Source organism: Microtus pennsylvanicus, chromosome 1 (genome assembly GCF_037038515.1).
Source record: "Microtus pennsylvanicus isolate mMicPen1 chromosome 1, mMicPen1.hap1, whole genome shotgun sequence".
NCBI lineage: Eukaryota > Metazoa > Chordata > Mammalia > Rodentia > Cricetidae > Microtus > Microtus pennsylvanicus.
In genome coordinates this window covers 35,910,301-35,936,103 of record NC_134579.1, presented here as the reverse complement: position 1 = coordinate 35,936,103, position 25,803 = coordinate 35,910,301, and the positions used below count along the sequence as shown (strand labels likewise).

General features: G+C 42.7%; 1 protein-coding gene across 1 annotated transcript in view; it reads left to right on the top strand.

Annotated features, from left to right (window-relative positions):
* The window catches only part of Dscam (DS cell adhesion molecule), a 556,660-nt gene that overhangs the window by 83,823 nt on the left and 447,034 nt on the right, over positions 1-25,803 (top strand). The window contains exon 2 of the mRNA XM_075961310.1: positions 14,250-14,567. Within this exon, the coding sequence (XP_075817425.1) occupies positions 14,250-14,567 (318 nt within the window). The remainder of the gene's footprint in view (positions 1-14,249; positions 14,568-25,803) is intronic.

Sequence of the window (25,803 nt, the reverse complement as noted above, 5' to 3'; positions counted from 1 at the left end):
TGGTTATGGCTTCTAACACACAAACCTCAGGGGATGCCTCAGATCACATTCAAACCATGGCAGAACCAGTCACATGATCTAGGTTAGCCTATTTGCTCTGTGGAAACCCATGTGCTCCATCGGCTTCCAATTCTGAATTGCTGATCATTTTTGTGTCCTTTGACATCTGTGTACTTAATGTTTAAATGCTGGCATATCATATATTGTATGCGCATGGCTGACTTGAGGGTCTGTGTTCTTCTGAACAACAGCCATGTTGCCAGCAACTTTCAGATATCCCAGGAGACTTAGAGACTTTGTGTACGCAATGAACTCCTGTGCACATATGAGCTAATTTTCTAGAAGGGTATTACAGTCATTCCAGAGCTGTTTCCTGGGTAAAACACTTTTCCCTCCGGAGCTTTATAAAACCCACAGCCAAAGATGATCTTTGTTTTTCATGTTGTAAATTCTGTAAGAATGTTGGCTATAAAGAGCACTTTTACAAAGCAGCTCATATCTCAGAAATGAGATCTTAGGGCATCTCAGGAATCATATTCTTAGTCACTCAGAGTTCTTAGGAGCTATGTGATGGAATTTTTGTGACAGCTGATGTGTAAGAAATACACACCAGGAATTATACCTTTCAATGAATCTATTCAGTTATGCAGAGTATAAGAAATCATATTTCCCCTTTTAGGCTTTAATGATCTATTTGATAAACATGTGGAGACTTCTGCTAAGGAAAGGTTTGTGCTTTGCGTAGCAGGACCAAGAGGCACCATCACCTGTGTTCTGTCTGTAGGGGCCTCTATTTTATGATGTTACAAATGTGGCTATGACAGGTTGACTCAGGAAGCCTAGAGAGAGGTGTGGTATCTACTAGGGAGGCAAATCAGAACTGAATTTCTCAGCAACGTTCAAACTGAGAACCAAAGAAAAGGTAGTAGGTGGCTGGACAGACACTAGTGTCCAGACAACATGCCCTGTTCACATCAACATGCTTATCTCTGTTGTATTGGCTAGAGCATTGTGGGATATCTTCTCACAGTTCTTTCAGTGTCTCTGCCCGATCGGTTCCTGATCTCTCTTTCTGTGTCCATCTCCATGGTGTGAGCTCACTCTTTAGAAATTCATATTATTGATTGTCAGGTTTTGTTGTCTTCTGTTAACTGGTGTTGGAGTTTATTAGGCAGCTAAGGTATTTTGGTCAGGAAGACAGCCCTGTGTAGGCTCTCTTGTGAAATTTGCTGAGATCACATTGACCTCCATTGCGGTGGTGGTGAGTTCTGCGTGCCGTGTCTGAAACATGCTGCTGTATAGTCCAGAGAATGTTCTATGCTAGCCACTCTTCTGGTCTTGACTGAGTGAGTTCATTAAGTAAATAGCAAGCCAAAGTAAATAGAAGTTGATGGATAGAAAGAAAGAAGCAAAATATCCAATTAAGTACTTAAATTTTCTGTCAGAAATCAGCTGGGAAGCCCCTTTAGGCAGCCAGTTGGAGTTTCCCATTGTGAGTCCCTAAGCAGATTAGGGGTCCCCACATTCTCTTAGGTGAGGTTTCTACATAAAAGAACAAATGGCAGAGGATGAAGATGATGTAATTTAGTAAGGCTCTCAACATCTAGCAGACACTGACTGAGGACGTTGATATCAGCTGGAGTTCCTGATTGAGCTTTCTCTCCACCGCTGACCTCCTGGATTCTTTCTCTCCATGCAGGTATCTTTATGCTGTGGGATAAACAAAAAAGACTTCAATTGAAAATGGTTCACCTTCTAGCTGTTCCCAAGGACATGATGTTTTTACTCTTGAGCTGTTTTGCTCTTTTCTCTGTGTCTCAGAGTTAGGAGCAGCCTATCCCCAGACAAGGGGCCTTGAAGGATGCTTTGAGATTGAAATGCTTGGATCTGGAATGGGAGTGGGGATGTAGGCTCAATGCCAGTGTCTCAGTGAGTTCCAGCAGCATATGATGATTTACCAATAAAGTTATGTGTATATGTTCCTTGTACTCTGGCTAGGGGTGATGTGAATTACCTCACATTATCTACCTGCCCTATCCAGAGTCTCTTTCCCCTCTTGGTAGGTTCATTACCACAGGCAAAGACTCATTGGAAAACTACCTCCAACTCTCCGCAGCTCTCTCTACATGTCCCTGTCTGTGCATTAGGATTCTTTGAAAAATAAAATGATGTGTTTCATTTATAACATTGTATGTGTGTGCATGTGTGCGTGTGTGTGTCCACACGTGCGTGCACACATGTGTGAGCTTCGTGCCTGTGGAGGCCAGCAGAGAGCATTGGATCCTCAGGAGGAGGAGTTACAGAAGGTGTGAGCTGCTGTGTAAGTGCTGGGAACCAAACCGAGGTTCTCTCCAAGAGCAGTGAGTGCTCTTAACCACTGAACCATCTCTCTGGCCCCACACACTACTGTTCTCTTAACTTAGCCATTCTGTTTTCCCCTTTGGATTGTAGGTGAAGGCTGCTTGTTTATTCCTGAGCACCCAGACCTGAAATAATCACACAGAAACTATATTATTCGCAATACTGTTGGACCAATATCTTAAGCGTATTTCTATCTAGCTCTTACATCTTAAATTAACCCATTTCTATCAATCTGTGTATTGCCACATGGTTGTTGCCTACCGGTAAGGTTTTTTCTGGCATCCGGTGGCAGCTATATGGCGTCTCACTGACTCCGCCTACTCTCTCTAAATGTATCTCTGTTCACATTTCCTGACTGGCTTTGCTATGCTAAGCCATTGGCCCAAAGCAGCTTCTTTGTTAATCAATAGTAATAACTCATATTCATAGCATACAGAGGGGAATCCCACACCATTGGGTTAATGTTGGAAACTCTCTCAGGAATTAAACAGGTCCTGTCTGGTTTGCTGCATGCTTTCCTGGCTGTATTGCCTTGAATGCATGGTTGTACAAGGCAGGATGTCAAAACTGGCTTTGAGTTTTGTTCCTGTGGCTGTTTTATCATTAGACATGGGGCTCCCTACATTGTCTGTCAGGGTCAAGTCTTATCCAGCTCTTATTTCACAAGGAGGTACTTGAACCAGGGCTTCAGTGCTGGGGACCAGGAAGTACCATCAACATACATTAGAGTTCAGCATGCTGTTGCTGAAATATATAAGGCATGCCTCATAACCTCAGTTTGAATTACTTCTCAGACACTTGAATAATTCCAAGGCCATGATAAGACCACGGTTCATCTGATTTCAGTGGTCAGATCTGGGTGACAAGGAGTTTAAAGACATTAACTCAAACATAAAGCAGCTTAGAGTCTCCAAATCAGCAAAAGGTTATGCTTCCCTGACATATTTACCCAAGGCATGGTTATATTCCTTTCATTTTGTAAGACCTTTACAGAGAGCAGGATACATATCAGCTCATAAATTCTTGTAAAATCAATAAAAGTATTTTGAACCCAAATGACATGTCCACTCGAAGCAAGTGCCTGTGACCTGCCTTAGTTCTCAGACATTCTCCATCTCAGAAGCCATTAACATGCTGAAATCTCTCTGACATCCCATAACGCCCTTCTGTTCATTTCTTTCTTCTTTTAGGGAGTGCGAGAGCTCAGTCAGTGTCTCACTTTATAATTTAGGCTGCTCGTTTCTGAAGGGAAACAGAGGAACTGTGGAGCTGTGTAATCAGACTTCTCTTTGGGCCTCCAACCCCCAAGTAATGACACTTATACTAATTTTGGAAGCTCAGCCTATACCTTAGGCTTGTTCCTAACTAGCTCTTTATCTTCTATTCACCTATATTTTTAAATCTACATTCTACCTTGTGGCTTTTACCTTTCTTTCACTCTGCACCTCGTTGGCATCTCTCTGGCGTAACCCGAGAGCCTAGATTCCTCATGCTCTTCTTCTCTCTTCCTGGACATCCCACCTATCTCCTCTGCCTAGCTATTGGCCATTCAGCTCTTTATTAAACCAATCACTGTGCCTCTTTATTAAACTCTTTATCAAAACAATCTTCACAGTGTGAACATACATTCCACAACAGATCTAGGGAAGAGTGGAGGGGAAGGACTGGGAGGAGTGGAGGCTGTGGTCAGGTTGTATTGTATTGGAGAAGAATAAATAAAAAGACAAAAATTCAGACTGGTCAGGAACTTATTATGCAGCCCAGGCTGAACTCAAATTCATGGTTATCCTCCTGCCTCCAGCCTCCTAGGTGCTGAAATTGCAGGTGTGAGCCTCCGAATTGCTTCCATCCTTTTTTTTTTTTTCACCTTAATACATCGTTTTTCTGTGAGGTTTGGCCCTGGTCATATTGTTCTCCCCCAATCTCCTTTGTATTAATTTCTTTTTCTGTTTTCTTAACGTTCTAAGTAGAATATGATGGTCATACTATCACTATGTGCTGTCCCCAGTGTACAGCGAAGGGAACTATAATCAGATGTGTCCATGTGATTGGGCTGTTCTCCTCTTAACCGGCATGATAACTTCCTGGCTTCCTGCTTCTGGCCTTTTCTCCCTTTTATGCTGTGTTTCCCTTCTCAAACTCAGACCTGGGAAGGTGCTCTGTTTCAAAACTTACAATGACTCTCATCTTCTAAAAACATTTTTTTTGAGATGTAATTTGCTTGCCATAAAATGTACCAAGTTAGAGTATGTAATTCAGTGGTTTTAATCTATCCACACATGCTTAGCCTTTAACTGCCCATTTTGGAGCATTTTTAACACCTCCGAGAGAAACCCTGCACCATTGACTGTGAATCCCTGGTCCCTTGGACCCCATTCCAGCCTCAGGAAAACCACTGACCTACATTCTGCCTCTAGAATTTCTTTTCTTGGAAACTTCATGTGATAGCAATCACATGGTCTGTGCTCTTCTGTGGCTGACTTTCAGATCTCAGTATAGTATCATCTAGGGTCAGCCACATTGTAGCTTATGCTGGTACTTAACTGTTTTTTTTCCTCTAATTTCAAAATAACGTTCCAATGTATGTATAAACTACACTTTACATGTCAACTCTTCAGTTAATGAATACACAGATTGTGTGCACCTTGGTGATTATAAGCAATGCTGATTTGAACATTTGTCTACAGGCTTGTGTGTGACATGTATTTTCTTTTCTCCCCAGAATGTGCCTAGTTGTGTAACTACCTATTTTCTGTAGAATAAGAACAACTCACCTAGCTTTTTTTATCTGGATGTTCTGCTATAGCCCATGACATTGGTGATGCCATGAGCCTTGATTGTTAATGTCCTCAGATCTTGAACTAGCGCCAGACACTGGGCGTGTATTCAATAAGTATTTATAGAAAAGGGGAATATAAAGGCTTTAAGCTTCCAGTGGTTTTCCTGAGGGGGCCTAAAGAAACATCTCTTCACTCCAGGTAGAGAGGGTACCAAGAGACTAAAGGAAGAATTCTATGCGGTTCCAGCTTGGTGAACTCGTGGGTTTATCAGCAGGACTTACAGCAGCATTGTGACTCCAATATGGCTGTAGCATGAGAAAGTCCCATTTCATCTGTTACCTCATTTATAATCTCAGAGAGGGGAGGGAAGCCCTGAGGATCTCATGGGACACTTCCTATGGATCTTCTGAGCCTCATGACCTATCTTCTCCCTCTGTGTGGGGGTGTAAATAGACACAGTCTTGTGAGGGTCTCCTGGGGTCTTCAAAGCTACTCTGATTCAAGACAAAGGTGCTCAGTCCAGAGGAAACCCCTGGATGACTCCGCCATGTTGTGAAGTTGCTGTGGTCTGCGCTATTCTAGGTTTATTTCCCCTGCTGCGGCAAATGGGGTGGGAGAGTTCACTTTGCAATTCCAGGTTACAGTCCATCACGATGGGGAAGTCAAGGCAGGCACCGAAAGCATCATGTCTACAGTCAGGAGCCGAGAAAGGATCGTTTCATGGATCCTAGTTCCTGTGTTTGCTTTGTGCTTGGACTCAGCTGGTTTTTTCATTCTCACACAATCCAGGGCCCAGCCTATGAGATGGAGCCACCAACTTTCATGCTGGATCTTCTCACCTCATTAGTAATCTCGACAACCCCCAAGGACATGCCCACAGGGCAGCCTGATTTAGACAGTTCCTCATTGAGACTTCCCGTGGGATTCTCAGTTTAATAAAGTTGACAGGTGAAACTGCCAAACTCAGGGACTCCCAGTTCTCTCCTGACTATTACAGAGTTCCAGAGTGCTACATCTGTTGTCACCCAGAAAGCCATCTCCACCTCTCCTAACTTGGGTTGCCTAGTCGTGCATGGCTCTGGGGCACTCAGCAGACAGAATCCTAGCTGTTCTCTAAGGCTTCTAGGCTAAAGTGTTCTAAAGAATGGCACTAGACCTGTGTGTTGTCAGGGCCTTACCCAACACCTGGTACATAGCTAGCCTCAATGAATGTCCCTGATGAGATGATTGTTGTTATTTATTGCCTTTTCTATGAGTTTCCCCCATCCACCATGTCACCTGACATGACTACATTTTAAGACAGTTGAACATGGATTTGGATTTTGCTTGTGTGTGTGTGTGTGTGTGTGTGTGTGTGTGTGTGTGTGTGTAACATTCTCTGTCACTGAAGCCTGTGCCATATGTGATAACAGTAGCATAGTGCCAAGTCTGCAACTGAGGGAGGGTGTCTCTAGAGTCCAACCCTCTGGCTGCTTTCAGTGGGTTCCCCAGGATCTCACATAAGCTCATGCCAAACAGTCTGCTTAGCTTTCTGTTGTTTTTGACATATAGAATTCATTTGGAGGCTGACTGAGCCCTGAGTAGAAGTGGCCTAGATCACATGGAGACCAGGGGTCATTATATAGTGTGAAATTCCATTATTTTGTCTACACATGACCCCATTAAAAATATACTCAAAATATTTCTGGACAAGTCTGGGATTCTTTTTGCTTGAGGTGGGAGATTGCATACTTTTCCTTCCTTCCTCCCTTTCTTTCTCTCCCCCTCATCTGTCCTTCCTTCCTTCCTTCCTTCCTTCCTTCCTTCCTTCCTTCCTTCCTTCCTTCCTTCCTTCCTTCCTTCCTGTTTCTTTCTTTCCTTGTGTCTCACTACATAGCTCTGGCTGTCCTAGAACTCACTATGTAGGCCAGGTTGGCCTTAACTCAGAGAGATCTGCCACCCTCTGCCTCTGTCTCTGCTGAGCTGTGATGAGAAAGGTATTCACTACCATACTTGGCTGCATAGCTTAAAGAATAGATTTATATTATTAAGACCAGTGGTGTGAGATAAAAGTGAGATAAAAAGCCTTAAAAATATGAGGAGTGACCAGAATGCTCCACAGCTCTTGTTTCTTTACTGGGATTAAACATTTTTAACCTTTTCTGTACAGTTATTTAAAGGATTTCACAAGCTGGCTCTTGGAATGTGGCCTCCAACAGTAAACTGTACATTTAATTGAGCAATATTTCTTATATACATTTATAGTTTCAAAGATTTTGCTATTCTTGGCAAGACTGCTTTCAGGATAGGGAAGGATAAATTCAGATATGACCAAGTTTTATTTAGTTCACATTACACACAATTGAGTTGGCAGAAGATTAATGCGGGGGAAAAGATCCCCGGAAATCTGGGTGGAATTAATTAGCCCTGAAGAATGACAGTTACCTCATTCCTAACAATATGTTTGGGGTAATGTCAGTTTCTTAGAAAGCTGAAATGTAAAATTATAGTGCTAGCATCCACATTTTTATTTGAGTTGAAAACTGCAATGTTGAACTACAGTCTCTGTTCTGTTCTGAGCAGATCTCTTAGCTGGCGATGATTTCCATATTCTGACTTAGGAAGCTTTGCTGAAGACTTCAGTTCTGTTCAGGAGGGCAGAGGCAGGGAATCTGCTCTCTGATGAGCCCTCAGAGGATATCATTTTCACAAAAGGTGCTTTTCTCAATGTTTTTCTCAGAAATGGCTGCTATCTTTCTATGTTGGGGTTGGATTCTGACATCTTTCTGCCTGGCTCAGTTGTCCTTAGCCTTTCTGAGACTCAGGGTCACCAAGAGAAAGAGACATGTCCCAGGTCAGATGTCTGGAAAAGCCCAAGCCTCATGCACAAAGCCAACCTAAGACTGGGTGTTGTGGAAAGGAATCAACCGCATTATTAAAGTAACAGAGAGACATGGGAGGTGCTGAGGTTGTATGCAATGACATTTGCGTGGCTTGTTGAGCGTTATGGGAAGGCAGATGAACAAAATGTAAAGCATAGATGATTTCACCTCTCCCCCTCCTGCTCACCCATTATTAGGACATGGCACTGATACACAGTATGAAAATGACTGGCCATGTGATGATCTATTTGCCTAAGAAGTAGGGCTGACAGCTGAGAACATGTCCTATGGCCTCACTTGGTCACCACCATCGGCCACCGTGAAGTCATCTAATAGCACTGATTGTTGGAGCTCTCCATCAGGTCTGGTGGCAGTCATGCATCTCATGATGCTCTCCAACCAATACACTGAAAAAATGTTTGCTCATGTGTGCAGATGCATGTGGTAGGTGAGCTTGTGTGCATGTCACCCAGTATGTGTGGAGGTCAGAGGACAAATTTCTATCTCTTTCCCTTGTTGGAGAGTCTCTCTTCTGTCTGCCATGCTTTGTACTGCAGACTTGCTGGTCTTTCCTTGCCATCTTGGCTATGGGAGTACTTGGATCACAGATGTTTGGCACCACATCTGGCTTTTGTTTTTAATATAGGATCTGTGATAAAATCAGGTAATCAGGCTCATGTGTGCAAGTCCTTTTACCTACTGAGCAGCCTTGATGGTCCCTACATTAACATTTTTGAGTACTTACCAGGTAGGCTATGCTGATGCCAGCAGGCTTCAGGAATCCTGTCTCCACCTCCCTAGCTCTGGGATTGTGAGCCTGTGATACCATATCTGGCATTTTAAACATGGGTTTTGAGTATCAAACTCAGGTCCTAATGCTTATAAAATAAGCAAACACTTTACCAAGTGAACAAACCCAGCTCCAACCAGTTATAGTTGCTGAATCCAGGGTGGGTGAGGTCACAAAGCAAAACATGTAGTCAGGTATATTTTACAAGGAAGAAGGCCATCCTTCTGTCTCTCTTGGTGGTATTAGGTCTTTCCCAGACAGAAGGTTACAGCCCATATGGGCACCAGAAATAGGTTCTTCAATATCTCAGTGCCCCAGAGAAGTCTGTCCCTAACCAACAAGCACCTGTCTGTATGGTACCATTGGTGCCATAGGTGGCTTCATGGTCAACATGGCACTCATTCTCCTGGATTCTGGGTCTGTAAGCCTATATAGGTCATCTGCCATTTGCCTCTAGGAAGTGTTGGGGAGTGGGTGTGTGAAGCTGTCCACCACCGTGGATTCTGAGATGCACAGATTGATGACATCTTCTGATGTGTCTCATCTAGACTGTATAAGCCTCGTGGGAGCACACTCTTATCTCTTCTCCACAGTGAAGGGTTGAGTCTTGCCTTGAACCTCTGGGTACCTGTATGTCTGCTGGGAGTTAGTCTTTCTCAGCTTCTGCAAATAGTTTGTTCCCTAACTGTGAATGATGATTCTGCTATGTTTAAAATAGATGTAATTTTGTGAAATAGAAGTTCCATAAGAAAAATTCCAAAAGATTGACAAATTATAAATGGGCATTGCGATGCCCAAGTGATGTGAGATGCAGCAGTGGAGACAGGGTGAGCAAGTAGCATTTGTTAGATGTTTTTAGAATGCCACATGTTAGAGTTCAGTTAAATCACATCACCGCATTGCTTACTTTCTTCACTCGCTGTGACGAATGTCTGGCAAAGGCAACTCTAGGAAGGGAAGGGTTATTTTGCCTCACGGTTTGAGGCCACAGCCCATTATGTTGGACTCGTCCTAGCGGCAGGAATGTGAGGTGATGGTCATGCTGTGTCCACAATCAAGAAATGGAAAGAGATGGTGCTCGGTTTGCTTTTGCCTTTTGATTCAGTCCAGGACCCCATTCCATGATAGCACCAGTTATATTCAAGGTGGGTCTTCCCACCTCCATCAAAACTCTCTGGAAGCACCCTCACAGTCTTGCCCAGGGGTGTGTCTCTTGACGATTCCAAACACAACCAAGTGGACAATAATTAATCAATCACACTTACTTTGCATATAAACTTTTATAGAATAAAAGCATTCATACAGTCTTGTGTCAATCATTGATGATGGGGAGACTGTATTGTGTAATTGGTGATGATGGAGATAGAGTCCTGAGTCAGTCACTGATGGGTATACATTCTGCGAAACATCCCACAGTACAGTACATGAACACATGTTCAGATGGTGTTGGTCAATGGCTTGAGGTGACCTCTTAATGCAGTCAAGAAACACAAGAAACAAGATTGTCTTAGTTAGTGGTCTATTACTGTGAAGAGACACCAGAGCATTTAATTGAGGCTTGCTTACAGTTTCAGAGACTTAGTCCATTATTATCATGGTAGGGAGAATGGTGGCAGGCAGGCAAGCATGGTACTGGAGAAGTAGCTGAGAGTTTTATATGCTGAGAGCTCTATACCCTGATCTACTGTCAGCAGGAAGTGAGAGAGACAGAGATACACACACACACACACACACACACACACACACACACACACAGAGAGAGAGAGAGAGAGAGAGAGAGAGAGAGAGAGAGAGAGAGAGAGAGAGAGAGAGAGATCCGGGGTAGTGGGTGCAAAGCCCAAGCCCAGTGACACACCTTCTCTAACAAGGCCATGACTATTCCAGGAAGGTCATACCTCCTGATCCATCTCAGTCTGGGGGCTAAGTATGCAAATATGTGAACCTATGAGGTCAATCTCATTCAAGCAACCACATTCCACACCTTGTCCACATAATGTAAAATGCATCTAGTACAACTTAAATGTCCCCATAGTCTTTCACAGTCTTGATACTAAATGTCCAGAGTCTCTTCTGCAAGCCAAGGCAATCTCTTAACTGTAACCCCCTATAAAATAAAAATTGAAAAGATCATATATTTCCAACATACAATGGCACAGAACATGCATTACTATTCCAAAAGGAAGGAAAGGGGCATAGTGAGGAAATACTAGACCAAAGCAAGACAGAAACTCGAGGGGGAAAACTCCAAATTCTGCATCTCCATATTTGATGTCAAAGTACTCTCCAGCCCCCTTTTGGCTTTGTTGACTGCAACACCCTTCTCTCTCTCGAGCTGGTTCCAAGCTTGGCCTGCAGCTTTCCTAGCAAGACTTCCCATATTTCTGGCATATTTAACTCTCAACATAGTCCAGGATTCACCTTAACAGTTTCAGGCAATGGCCTTTCTGGACCTCCATGGAGGGGCACCCCTATCACAAACCTGGCCTCAGTGGCTTTCCTTAACTGTGCAGTGAGATTCAAAAACCCTTTTCTTATATCCTTTTTGACTTTAAATGCAGAACCACTTGGTTAAAAAGGCCAAGAGATGCTTGCTAGGGCCGGACCTGGCCCCTCCTCAGATTACATTTGCATCCGTTTTCTTTGTTGATGGTTTCTTTCACTGTTTAAGCTTTTCTTTGGTTCCTTTGCACAGTTTGAAAGCTTAGCAGGGTAATGTCTTGCCCAGAGGTTACTATTCCCTTTATTCCATATAACATCAGGCATTTCTTGAATGTTTTATTCCCATGAACACAGGACTTGGCTCCAGCATTACATATCCTGGTGTTCTTTTTCTCTTCAAATGGCACATTTGTCTTTTTCTTTGCTCTGCTTGCACCTTTTCACTGTAGATCTGCATAAGGGTTACCACTAATAGTCATGTGACATGGCCAATACGAGGACAAGGCTGCTGTCAGGTCCACACCTCATGCCTTGCTACTCCTGAAAGCCTTGTTTTTTTGTAACTTGGAAAAGTATGCACACAGGAAGTGGTTAAACCAATTGACCTGGTAGATCATGAGTCTGGCAAATGTCATGTATCATCAATAAATGGCCCAACACTGATGGCATTCTACCAAGGGTGTATAGGAAGACATTGGTTACAAAGCTGGAATCTGGAAGGAAGCCCACATAGCATCTTCAGTGGCAGGAAGACAGATATCCACACATGCAGTGCTCTTGTTTAGCTGTGATTGGAGCCACATGCATGCTTAGTTTCTCTCCGGAGTCCTGATGCTCTGATACTAACAGGGTGTGGCCCACTATATCCTTGCATTTAGTGAACAGACTGAGTCTCGCTCGTGCAAACCAGCTCCTTGTTTTTATTGTTTTTTATTTCATGTTCATTGGCATTTTGCCTGCATTTATGTCTGTGTGAGGGTGTCAGATCCCCTAGAACTGGCATTACAGACAATTGTGAGCTTCCACGAGGGTACTGGGAATTGAACCCAGGTCCTCTGAAAGAAAAGCTAGTGCTCCTTACCACGGAGCCACCTCTCCAGTCCCATTATCTTTACAAACAGTACTAAGTCACTCAACTCAAATCATGTCAGTTGAGTACTTGTAAGTAGCTGGGTACATTTATCGGACTTAGTGTTTGGGTGACACCCTAGCCTCTGGCATCCATCTATCCAAAAAGTCTGGAATATCCAGGTGGAAATTCCACTCCAAGCCTCTTCCTCTGGGAGCTGCCTCAGTCCAGACTCTACCCCGAGAAATGATGACCCCCTCCCCTGAGAGACTCAAGACCACTCCCAAAGGGTATTTTAACTGCTCCCCAGAGAACAAACACGTGGTTTTCCAGTCTTCCTCTGGGAAAGTGGAAAGCTATCCAGAAGCGTTGGTATCCATTAAACCTGGACTTTTTCTTATTCAGTTTAATTTGGTCTGATTCAGATTATTACGTCAGAGGAGAGGCTTATTAGGGTGTGGAAACTTTTTACTTAGTACCAACTGCATTTCCAAAGCACACATCCCCACAGTCCTGAGAAAAACCAGACGAGGAAGGGCAGGCAGGTGGTGATCCATCTGCGAGGACCAGCTTTGGAACCCTACACACAGGAGGGAAGCTGTGTTGACATCTTTGTATTAACCAAAGAGGATAAAACACAAATCCTAAGAGATAGAATCTTGGTTCTGTTACCCATAGCTTCTTCCTGAATCAGGACGCTCACCAGAACCTTCGTGTTGTATTCTGCCTGTTGCTGCTATTTAACTTCACAGAACTGCTGTTCGGAGAGCAAGAAAAATGACACTATGGGTCCTAATGCTGTTTGCCTAGAACAGGCGATCCCCACTCGTTTGCTTCTCTCTGACCTGCAGTGTTTTCTCTGAGATGCATGCCAGGGTGTGCTTCTCCTCTTAAAGCGGCAGCCATCTGAGCAGCCCTGTTCACTGTAATTATATATACGCTTGAATTTTGGGCTCTAGTGATTGAGTTTCATAGTTTCACATACAAACACTACACCCTTATTCATTTGACATCAAGAAAAACACAAATACTCACTAAATGAGCTAAAAAACCAGATGTGTATGGACAGGTTTGTAGGATTGGTTTCAATCATTCAAACAGAAATGATTTAAGTAAAAAAGATGAGTTACATAATTCTAAAAGTAATGTCGTGTCAAATACGCACCATGAAGACACACTTGTGGTCTCTGTAGAGAAACTTGAGATTCTGTGTATGGTCTGGCATGTTATAACTACATAGGCAAGGCACTTTGCTAGATTGTCTGCAAAGACAAGCATCCAGGTCAGAGCAGAGATGCGGGTGGAAGTATGAGGTGATGTCTTGTCATAGTTCTCTTTATCAGTGCAAATTTTCAACAAAATGTGCATTGCTGCTATGACATTTCATTTTAAAATGCTTTACACGACATCTTCAGTTTTTAACTTTTAAAATTATAGCTTACTTTATTCAAAGATGGGTTTCAGTGTAGCTGGTAAAGGAAGCTTTTAGTTCTAGGCCTGGCTGTGGGACTTTAGTTCCTGTTTCTTGTTATGGAGGGCCCATTGGTAGCTGGACCCTGTGCCTCAGAAGATAGTGAAAACTGCGAGGCCCTGGTTTCAGGAAACATAGGTTCTACTGAAGAAGAAGAGAAGGAGGAGGAGGAAGATAAGGAGGAAGGAGAGGAGAAGGGCATTCAATGCATCTAAAATTAGTACAAAATATAGCTGTGGTCACCAGAGACAGAGCATGTCATGGGGCATGCATTAAAAGGCTCTTAAGTTCACCTGAGATTGCCTGTCTGCTACATGCAGAGTATGGACATAGCATCAACTCCTTGCCTCCAACACCCACACTCTCTGTAGTGTTTTGATCAATGCTAGTTTATCTAGTCTTAGTGGAGGCCCCTACTGTTTCTGAGTGTAACCCTGAGAGGCCAGAATGACTGACAGGTCTGTGTTATCTCTTGCAGTTTTCAGTGAAGAGCCCCACTCCAGCCTCTACTTTGTCAATGCATCGCTGCAAGAGGTAGTCTTTGCAAGCACGTCGGGGACGCTGGTGCCCTGCCCGGCTGCAGGCATCCCTCCTGTGACTCTCAGATGGTACCTAGCAACGGGCGAGGAGATCTACGATGTCCCCGGGATCCGCCACGTCCATCCCAACGGCACTCTCCAAATTTTCCCCTTCCCTCCTTCAAGCTTCAGCACCTTAATCCATGATAATACTTACTATTGCACAGCTGAAAACCCTTCAGGGAAAATTAGAAGTCAGGATGTCCACATCAAGGCTGGTGAGTACCCCTCTTCTTTGGGTCTACTTGGAAGGGAGGACCTGGGGACCTCATCAGCTCATGTGGTTACTGCTGATGCAGGTGGTTGCAGTATTCTGTCACTAGATTTTAGTGTCCTGGAGCGCTGGGACTAAATCTAGAAAAAGTGTTTTGTGCACAGAGAAAGAAGGCTCTGTGTGTAGGAGTGCCTGCCGTGCAAACATTAGGACCTACGTGTGTATTCTACCACCAACACACAAATAAAAAGGCCAGATATGGGGTTATTACTGTAACCCCAGCACTGTGAAGGGTGGAGACAGAGGATTTCTGATTTTATGGCTGTCAGCCTAGCTCTGGGTCCATAGCACTGTGAAACATGGAGACAGGATGGTCTCTGTGGTTTCATGGATGCCAGCCTAGCTCAGGGTTCACAGAGAGGCCCTGTTGCATGAGGAATAAGGTAGAAAGTGATAAAGCAGGACCTGATGCCTACCGCTGACCCTTGCCATGACTGCATGTTTGCAAACACTTATGTCCAAATATACACTCGTGCACTCACATGTATCTAATGGGTATCAAGCCCCATGCCAATTTTATTGTATTTTTACATTATGGTATTTTGACTTGTGTTTTCAGTGCCTCCTCCCTGGGTGTACTTCTATCCATTTTCCTGACTTTGTGTATCTCCTATCTCACCTGGGGGAAGAGGAAAGGGAGAGACATGAGGCCATTATTTGAGCAGGAAAGAAAACAGACATAACCTAAATGCACGCTGCAATGGGAAGAGAGTTGATGTAATAGTCTCTCTTTCCCTTGATATAAAAAGGCTGTGTTTACATTCCTGATGGCATACACACTGCTGAAATGTGTCCTTTTAACAACGTATTGCATCTTTTAAAACTCATTCTTGTTACAAAGTCAGGTCTGAGATCCTGAGTGGGATTCACAGACCTCAGAGTTGTTCAGCACAGAACAGACCACGACCTTCTAAGGTGTCATCAAAGCCCCGCAATGCACACTCCCAGCTAGGAGAGTCCCGTTAGCAAACAGAATTTGGGTATCTGAAATGGTGGGGTGGTGGGGTGGGATGGTGCTGTAATACAAGGAATGACCAGGTGTGATCTCCACAGTTGTCTTGGTCAATGCCGGAAGCTTAATTGTCTACAGTGTCTACGGTGGGTGGGGAGGTGCTGCTGGAAGACTCCAGGGCATGAATAAAGTCTGTGATGTTTTCAGAAAGTCTGCATGTGATTACTTGGATATAAACAATCATAGGTTCAGCAGTGACTCACACTGCCAACTCCTCAGCTCCTAAACCTGCAAAGAACATACTTAGAAAAAGCAGAAATTGGCTTTAGCCAGGAGCTTGGAGCATGATATGTGTCAAATCGCTAAAACAAAGCAAATAGAATTTGGGTAAGGACCCCATATCCTGACGTCCTGGATGCCTTCGGCAGCTGAGCGTTATAGTGAGGTGCTAAGAGCATTTATTTATAGTCTACAAAACACAACTCTAGAAAGATGTGGAAGTTCAGATAGCTCTCCCTGTGTCTGGATCCATGATTTCTGACTTGGGTTTTCTGACAGTGCTCAATGTTCACTTGTTTTCAGTGTTGGGTGTGTGACTGGCGTATGTACATGTGCATTTGCCCTGACCTTTACATTGGGTGTCTTCCTCAGTCACTGTCCACCTTATTCTCTAAGATAGAGTCCCTCAGTGAGCCTGAGGCTCATCTGTTTGAGTAGGCTAGCTGGGAGTGAGCTCCAGGTATCTGCCTGTTTCTGCCCACCCTCTAACCCCAGTACTGGGATTGCAAGGCTGTGCTGCCATGCCCAGCTTTCGCCTGGGCTCTGGGGATCCCAACCCAGGACCTTATGCAGCAAGTACTTGTCACAGAACCAACTGATTGTGCAGCTTTGAAGAGATTGATGTGGCACTAGAGTGCCTGGTGTCCCTTCTACATTGTTGCATGGTTGCTGTTAGTGACCTTGAAACATGGACACCTGTGTCTCACGCCATCTTTTCTTATTTAGTTTTGCTTCCTGTTATGAATACATCATGCTTGCCTTAATCCTTTGTTTCTATTCATTTAATTATTCTTCAGTACTGGGGGTTGGACTCGGGCACTCTCCCATGCTGAGCCACCCCTCCAGCGCCACTTTAATCTTTAGATTGTTTATTGAATGCTTGCAAATGCTGCTCCCCTGTCTGTAAAGACAGAGCCACGTGGTCCTTCAAGGGCGGATGAGGGAGCATGGTGTCGGCTCTGACTGTGGGGCACAGACTGAAGCTGGAGGCATTCCCTCACCTGTGTCACCTGTCACACCTGTCAATCAGAACTGTCCCTCTAGGCTGATATTAGTGTTATTCTAGAATGACCCATTGCGCCCACATTTATCCTTTTACAGTGTGGAGTTCACATTCTCATTAATGTCCAGTCATTTGTTTTATTTCATTTTTAAATTCTTTTAACATTTCATACATGCATATAATGTATTTTGAGAATATTTGCCCCACCCCATTTTTCTCCTTCCAATTTCTCCTGGATGCACCCTGGCATCCGCCTTCATGCTTTTTTTTCATAACCTACTGAATCCTATTAGTGTTGTCCATATATGGACCTGTCAAGGGTCCTCTTCTTCAGCACAGTCAACCTATCACAGACCACACTCTGGAGGAATACCGACTCTTCCCTCCTCAAGTAGCTATCAGCTGCCAAAACCTCCTCAGCTTTAGTGGGGTGGTGGCTGTGATCCCCTCCCCTTCCATGCTGAAATGTTAGATGGCTTGATCTTGTGTATGTCAGACAAAGGCAAACGCAGCCACTTTGAGTTTATGAGTGCAACAGACCTGTCCTGTTTTTCCTGGTGCTCTCTGACCTCTGGTTCTTACAGCCTTTGCATGATTTTGATGTAGGCTTAGGTGCCTGAAAGTGGAGGCTTTTCTACTCACTGAATGCCTCATCACCTTGCGTTCATAGTTCTAACATAAAGCACTTCTTTGTCCACAGACTGCATGCACATGGGCCACTGTGTGTATAGGCACTTGGTGCACATCTGTGTGTGTCAGTTAGCAAATAGCGTGAGTTGTGGGAAGCTCAGGAAGGTCAAACATGTCCAACTCATGCTTCCTCCTGAGCAAACTGTGGCTAATGGCATTAACTTATGACTGAGGAAAAGTAGCAGGAGCCTTTTATCTGAACCAACAACAAGGCAAACACCTGGAAGGTACAAATATAGAAGCCCACAATTCTCCAGACTGGGACCTGCAGGAGCGAGAATCAACCAGCCTGGGATTGGCTTCTGTAATATCTCATATTTCCTGATGGAGGACACAGAAACACACAGATAGATACTCACAGGTGTGCAAACAAGAGCTGCGGTAAGAGCTCTCGTCCTTCAAAGGGGACAGACAGCAGTGAAGAGTCTCTTCTGTGTTAACAGTTAGCTGGGCTCTTCTGAGTCCTGCCTTCTAAACCAGACTCTACCATGACATGCCGTATCTATTGTCCTAGAGTCATGTTTCAGCAGGAACCCTGCTCAACCATCCCCGGATATTTGATCAAGTTCCTGATCACTGCTATTCTTGCTGCACTTAATACATAAATTTATGGTGTGCCTGTTAGCAAGAATAGTTCAGGAAGAATTTGCCTACCTTTGGTGCCTCTTTGTACTAATTTTATATCATTTAAAATATAATTGAACGTTTAAGCAAAGATGATACTCGTGTCTTATGTGGTATGTAGAAGGGAAATGTCTGACAGCCAGAGCATTAAAACCTAGCATAGAGTCTGGAAAATCTAATAATACAATAATTTTAATAAGTGTGTCATGGCATAATACCACCCAACTAGGGATGGTGATAAGTTAAAGATATATAGTATTAAATATAAAGAAATATTAAAATAACTAACCAGAGAGTTATAGATAATAAGGCAACTAAGAAGGGAAATGGTAGTTTGTTTAAAAAAATGCAGTCTAAAACTTGAGATTGAAGAGATGGCTCAGCAGTTAAAACACTGTTCTTACAGAAGACCTGAGTTCTGTTTTCAGCATCCACATGGTAGCTCACAACCAACTATAAAAACTCCTGTTTCAGAGGGTCAGATGCCCCCTTTTGGACTCTGGTCACTGCACACACTTGTTACATATCGTAAGTGCATGTAAAGCACCTATATATTTAAAAATAAACAAATTTAAACAATATTAAAAACAAGAAAGAAGATAGGAAAAACAAAGAATATATAAGTAATCATAAAGGAATCAGAGAGCCCAACAATGAAATAAACGTAAGGATATTCAATGCCAGGGTCACCTGTGTTTCAATCACAAGGCAGAGATTGCAAGACTGTATTCAGCACTGTGTAAGAGAAATTTCCTTGAAACAATGACACAGAGAGTTTGTCTCTTGCCTGCTTCTTAACTAAGTACCTGAAATCAACGACTGTTTCTCAAAGAGATTTATTTAGCTCACACTTTTGAAGGCTGCAAGTCCAAGATAGGATGGCTGTACCTGGTACGGGCCACTTACCCTGGTCACAACTGTGACAGAAAATTAAAGGGGCACTACTACATGGACTAGCAAGGAGTTTACGTGTCAGGGCCAGGTTTATTATCATAGTGACTTGGTCTCATGGGAACTGACTGGGATCCCACAGGAAGCGCTTGAATTCCTTCCAGAGGCTACACCACTGATAACCCAACCATCCCCCACCATGTGACATCTCATTAAGGCTCTAATGCTTGTCATCGCCGTCACAGTGGGGAGGAAGCTGCTTGAACATAAACCTTCAGTGGGAACACTTTTGTCATATCCAAGTCACACCAGATAGATTCAAAATAGAAAGGTAGGGGAAATACCATAGTCATCTAGGCAAGACCAGGTAAACCACTGCCAAAAAGACTAGATTTAGTGTTTGTCAAGCAAGAATGTTTTCTAACAATGACACACAGTTAAAGAGGTCAAGAAGATAGCTAAGATGGTATGACTATCATTAGTTTTTTTTTTTTGCATCTGATAACAGAACAATAGAAGCAAAAACAGACCAAATAGTGTAACATGAGGGCCTGCTCATTGGGTTTTATGTCCTGCCCAGTTCCCCACAACCAGCAAGCCCCAAAGAAAATCACACAGAGATCTTCATAAGATTATAAACTGATTGGCCCATTAGCTCAAGCTACTTATTAGCTCTTGTAGATTATATTAACCCATTATTCTTATCTATGTTAGCCACATGGCTTGATACCTTTCTCAGCCAGGCAGGTTATATCTTGCTTCTCGGTGGTCTGGACAGGAGTGCTGGAGGAAGCTTCCTGCTTCCCAGAATACTCCTGTTCTCATTGCCCTGCCTCTACTTCCTGTCTGGTTGACCCACCTACACTTCCTGCCTGGCCAATCAGCATTTATTTAAAACATGATTGACAGAATACAGACAATTCTCCTGCACCAAAATAGGAATAAAGAGCCCTTGAATGAGATTACTGATCAACTTGGTCAGCTCATATTTAAATAAAGAATGGTCTGTCTAATACATACATACATTCTCTTCTGGAATACACAGACATTTGTACATCCTTGGCAGTAAAATGAATTTCAAATGACCTTTAAGCCATTTAATGCATGCTATTTGATCAAAGTATAATTCAACTAGAAATTAATAACAAATCTCTAGGAAATGACCAAATATGTGGGTATAAAATATGCTTCTAAATGATGTATGTCTTAGGGTGAAGAGATAACTCAAGGGTCTATAGTGCTTCCTGCTCTTTCAGAGAACTGACATTTGGTTCCCAACACCCAGATCAGGTGTTTTATAATGACCTGTAACTCCAGCTTCAGGGATATAACACCTATTTCTGAATTCTGTGGCACCCACATTCAAATTATTAGACATATAGGCACACATAAATAATAATAAACAATGATCTATATTTCAAAAAACACAGAAGAAAACTTAAAGTTTTCAAAATAATAGAAAATTTGGATCAACCTCGGACACAAGAGAAAGTTTAAAAGCAGGGGTTAGCGGAGTTGGAGAAGGGGCCAAGTGCCCTGGAATGTCACTTTCTAGCTCTCCTGGACTGTTGTAGGGAGGCCATTTGTTTGTCCCCGACTGCCCAGAACTGAAATAATCAAACAAAAACTGTATTAATTAAATAACTGCGTAACTTAAGAGATTATGCTTATTTCTAGATCACTCTTATCCCTTAAATTGACCCATTTCTATTATTTTACATTTTACCATGAGGCTTGTGACCTTCCTTGCTGGCATCTTGCATCTTTTCCTCTGGAAGCTCCATGGTGGCTCCTTCCTCTGCCTACTCTCTCTCTCTATAAATCTCTTTCAACCTGGCTATATTCTATTAATCCATTGGCCAAAAATAAAATAAAAGCAACACATATACACTGGACTCAGTTGTGATTACCTGCATCTGACCTGTAAGATCATGCTTTGGAAAGGGGAGGGACTCACAAGGCCCCACTTGTCCTGAGAATCTCTTGGCAGTTAACAGTTGCTGGGGGAGGGAGATACATTTTCTTCAGTATTGTAGCCACCGGGAAGAGGCTCCTGTTTCTGTAATAACATCTCATATTTCTATAAGCAACCCTAGTGAAATGCATTGGGTCACCAGGGAAATAAAACACGCACATGTGTAAGGGAGATGGGAAAAGTAGGGACTAGGACAAGAGAGGAAAATAGGAGATCTTACCAAAGCAATACAGAATGCATAGCTCTGAACACCTATGATATTGCATGTGAAGAGAGGTCTTAAAAGGTGATCGTATTCTCCATCTTAAATATAAAGAGAAATTAAAAATATAATCAAAGAAAACAAAGACTTGAGTAGAAACAAAGAGAATATGGTTTGGAAGCATCAGAGGATCCCGTGGAATTAGAAGTGCCTTCTTTCAGAGGAGTTGATAAAATGTACACACTGCTGGTCAGATGGAAGAAGAAAGTGAGAGAGGGTTCGGTCTCAATATTGAGAATAGAGGAAGTGACTTCTCTACACTGGTAAGGACATCTACACATGTTTTAGAAGTGTTAAAATGATTATAGGTGAATATTAAGAACATTATATATATATATATATATATATATATATATATATATATATGGCATTTTTGAAATGAACAATCCCTCTAAAGACTCAAAATCTCAAAACTAACTTGAGAATTAAAGAATTGAATTTGTGGATAAAAATTCCCTAGGATAAGATTTAAAGATCATATGACTTCAATTTGACATCTAATAAACATTTAAGACAGGAATAATAAAAATTCTAAGGTGATTATTCCAGGAAATTGAACAAGAATTATTATTTCCTCAAGTCATTTTAGGCTAGTATTACCCTGATCCAAATAATGACACATGTATTATAAACAAGTGTCTGTCAAATGTGGATATAAAATTTCTTAAACCTTCAGCAAGTTGACTCAAATAATATATAAAAGATACTTCATGCAAGGAACATCTCCAGAAGTCAAGGATGGCTTCAGATTTGAATATTGATGAGTTAATCCACTCTATTGCCATATTAAAAATGAAAACAAGTAGGTCATTCCATGTGATGCAGAAAATTATTTTAAAGTTTCACATCTCATAATTAGCAAGCAGAAATCTCAGAAGACTTGGAGTAGGTGAGAGTTTTCCCATTCTAACAAAGGCATAAACCCAGGTCTGCAGAAATGATGTTCAAAGAGGGAATGCTTCCCCATAGGTCAGGAACAACACCAGGTTCTGTTTTGACAGTCTGTTCTTTGGAAGTTGTAGCCAGAACAGTGTGACAAGAAAAGCAATAAAATGTTGCAAAGACTGAAGTTTTGGATGGTGACCGGATTCAGTAAGCAAAGTTTGCGATGCAAGAATGAAGACAGATGTTGGGATTGCCACAGTATGCCCAGTGGTTCTGGCGGCCACTCGTAATTCAACTGGGGAGCTGAAGTGGAATCTCCACTTAGCTCTGGGCTCATATAGGGAGCCTTCCTTAATTAGTCAGACATGAGAGATTGAGAAACATTCCAGATGTCAACCTCAGGCCTCCACATGTCTATGCACACACTTGAACATGAACATATATCAAACAACCACACACATACATACAATACACCTTACTTTATCTCCCCAATTTAAAAAAAATACTTGTAGAAGGAGCTGTGGGCCATTTCCCCCTACCCGGCTCCTACACGGCTAGCTTTACCCAAAATAATTACACAGAAACTGTATTCTTTTAAACACTGCTTGGCCCATTAGTTCTAGCCTCTTACTGGCTAACTCTCACATCTTGATTAACCCATATCTAATAATCTGTGTAGCACCACGAGGTGGTGGCTTACCGGTAAGATCTTAACCTGCATCCATCTTGGGGAGGAGAGCTATGGCAACTGCCTGAATCTGCTTCTTTCTCCCAGCATTCTGTTCTGTCTACTCCGCCTACCTAATTTTCTGGCCTATGAGGGCCAAGGCAGTTTCTTTATTAACTAATGAAAGTAACACATAGACCCTCCTCCATCAATTACTCACACTTCTTTGTCAGTATAATCATGAATGTGGAAAAATCTAATATGATCCATTAAAATAAACTACTGGGACTAATAAGTAGGTCTGTCAAAACCATGGTATTGAGCTCAACACACAAACAATCATTAGACAATTTATAAGTACTATTTACAATAGAATCAAAACCAAGCAATACTTAGGAAAATATCTCACCCTAAACTAGAAAGAATATTACATATAATTCCAAAAGCTTGCAACAACTAAAGGAGACAGAAATAAAAGGAGAAATAAAAAATTATTTCCATGAGCAGCTGGGGATTTGTTTTTAAGATATCACCTCTTTCCAAAATGCCTTTGAGTTCAAGAGAAGTCTCAAGTGGCCCAGAAGGCTTTTGAGAAATAAAAATCAAGTTGATTCCAAAACACATATAGAAACATAAAGGATATAGAATGGTCTAAGCCATCTCAGCAGTGAATTATTACTCAGGGAAGCCAACACCATTTATTTTAATACTTGCTGTAAGGGTAATGATTATGAGTGAAAAGTAGGACAGAAATATGGACAAAGATGCCCAGGTACTCCAGAGATAATGGCACGTTGTCTTGATAAATGAGGCTGATACACTTGTGTATCCATACATTAAAAGTTAAAGGTTGACCCAGGCCTCCAACACATGTTCAAACCAGCTAAGTGATTCCGGGATCTAAACACCAAGCATCAGTTATGAAAATCACTGGGTAGAGATGGCAGGAGCTACATGAATTCTTGTTTGAAAGACTTTTTTAGATGTGACTTTACCCGTTACATAATCTTAATAGATCAGCTTTCCCGCCAGCAGCTCGTGGCTGTCAGGATGGGTGACCTCACCACTGGTGTGCCAAGTGATCACTGTGGGATGAAGGCTCTGAGCTCTTTTGAGAGTCCAGCTTTACCTTGCCATTTTCCCTGTATCCTCAGGAGGATGACATTAAGTAACAAAGACAAGGTGACAGAAAGACCATAAAAGAAAGAAAATTGTACATTTTAATATCTTTATTTTTAAAAATATTTATTTTACTTTTATTCATATGTTTATATGAGTCTGTATGTATATGCATTGTGCACATGTGCCAACGGAGTCCAGAAGAGGGCATCAGATTCTCTAGAACTGGGGCTACTAGTGTGAGCTGCCTTGTGAGTGCTGGGCACTGAACCCAAGTCCTCTAGAAGAGTAGTCCGTGCTCTCAACTGCAAAGCCATCTCTCTAACCTTAATATCTTAATACCTTTTAACTGAAACCCCAAATTTCCTTTTTCTCTTGGCCCCAGAAATTGTATCGTTAACCTTGATCACTTTGAATTAAATCAATTCTTGGAGTAAAATGGGTTATTTTAAAATCATGTTTCAAAGGGGTGCTGCCTATTAGAGACATATGTCCACAAGGGAGGGAGAGATGAATCCCTTCCAATCCTCTTGTTCTGCAAGTCGTCTTGGTTTGTCCTTAGGTAATCACTACAGTCTCTTTCTTCTGACACCTACCTCCACACCTTATTTGTCTGGTGGAAGACATAGTGGCTGCAGTGGAGGCGTGGAGGTGTGGCAGCCCTTGGTCAAGATCTGTAGCATCTGCATTAGTTACTCTGAGCTTGGACCTGCAGCCTCTGGAGTGCTTGGTGATTGGCACCATGGCCCACAAACAAGACTGTGCTGTCCTGAGATCATATTGTGGGCCCAGCACTGAGCCAGCAATGGATTGCTGGAACTTGGTCTGCACAGATATGGGAGGGATTCTGGGCTGCAAAGGGGGTGGGTGGAGGAACTCCATTGCAAGCCCACATTGTGCACTAGCTTTCTCTGAAGCCCCTGTGTCCCATTCCCTCACAGCTTGTCTGGGTCATATCCTTAGCCCTATATCTCTCTGAGCTCCTTCTAGGGAGAACCCAACTTAGTACACTTGGTCATCCACAGACTTGACTTCTCAGGAGGTCACTGGAGCAGATGCAGGGTTGTAGGTAAGGAGGGACAACAGTATTTACTGAGCGTTTGCTATATGCCTGTGTTAGAAATCTCTACAGTGTGTGTGTGTGTGTGTGTTCATCAGGGTATATGCATATGTATGCTTTGCAGGTGAAGATCAGAGATGGATGTTAGGTGTCTCAGTTGTTTTCTAACTTATTTTTTGAGACAGTCTCTCACTGAACCTACTCTGTTAGGCTGGCTGCTAGTGTGCTCTGGGCATCTTCCTGTTTCCTTGTCCCTATGTCTGTATGGGTGCTGGAGATCTGACCTCAGGTCCTCTGGTTTACCAGTCAACACTCTACTGATAGAGCCACCTCCCCAGCCGCTACGATGGCTTTTAGTTGGATTGTTGGTCTTGAGAATGAACGATATGGGAAGGTATTTGGATACAAGGTATTTAGTAAACCAAGTGACATCACTGGTTTAGGACCTAGAGGTGAACTTAATAGGGGAGAGAAACAAGAGTCACAGAGACTTAAAATCATGACTTTCAAGGTAGCTTTTGCGCTAGAGAGGCCAGTAGGTGGCTAAAAAAGAAAAGTCACTTCACAGTCTATGTGCAGGTCTCCCAGGAGCTGAGCCTTGACTGAGTCACATGAACTAGGCTTCAGTTGTTTAACTTGTAGCCTATGGCCCTGAAGCCAGGCCTAAGGAACAGTCTTGGACAGTGTGATGGTAGATTTATGTCAACGTGACACAAGATATAGTTATTTGAGAGGAGGGAACCTTCAGAAAATGTCTGCATGAGGTCAGCTTT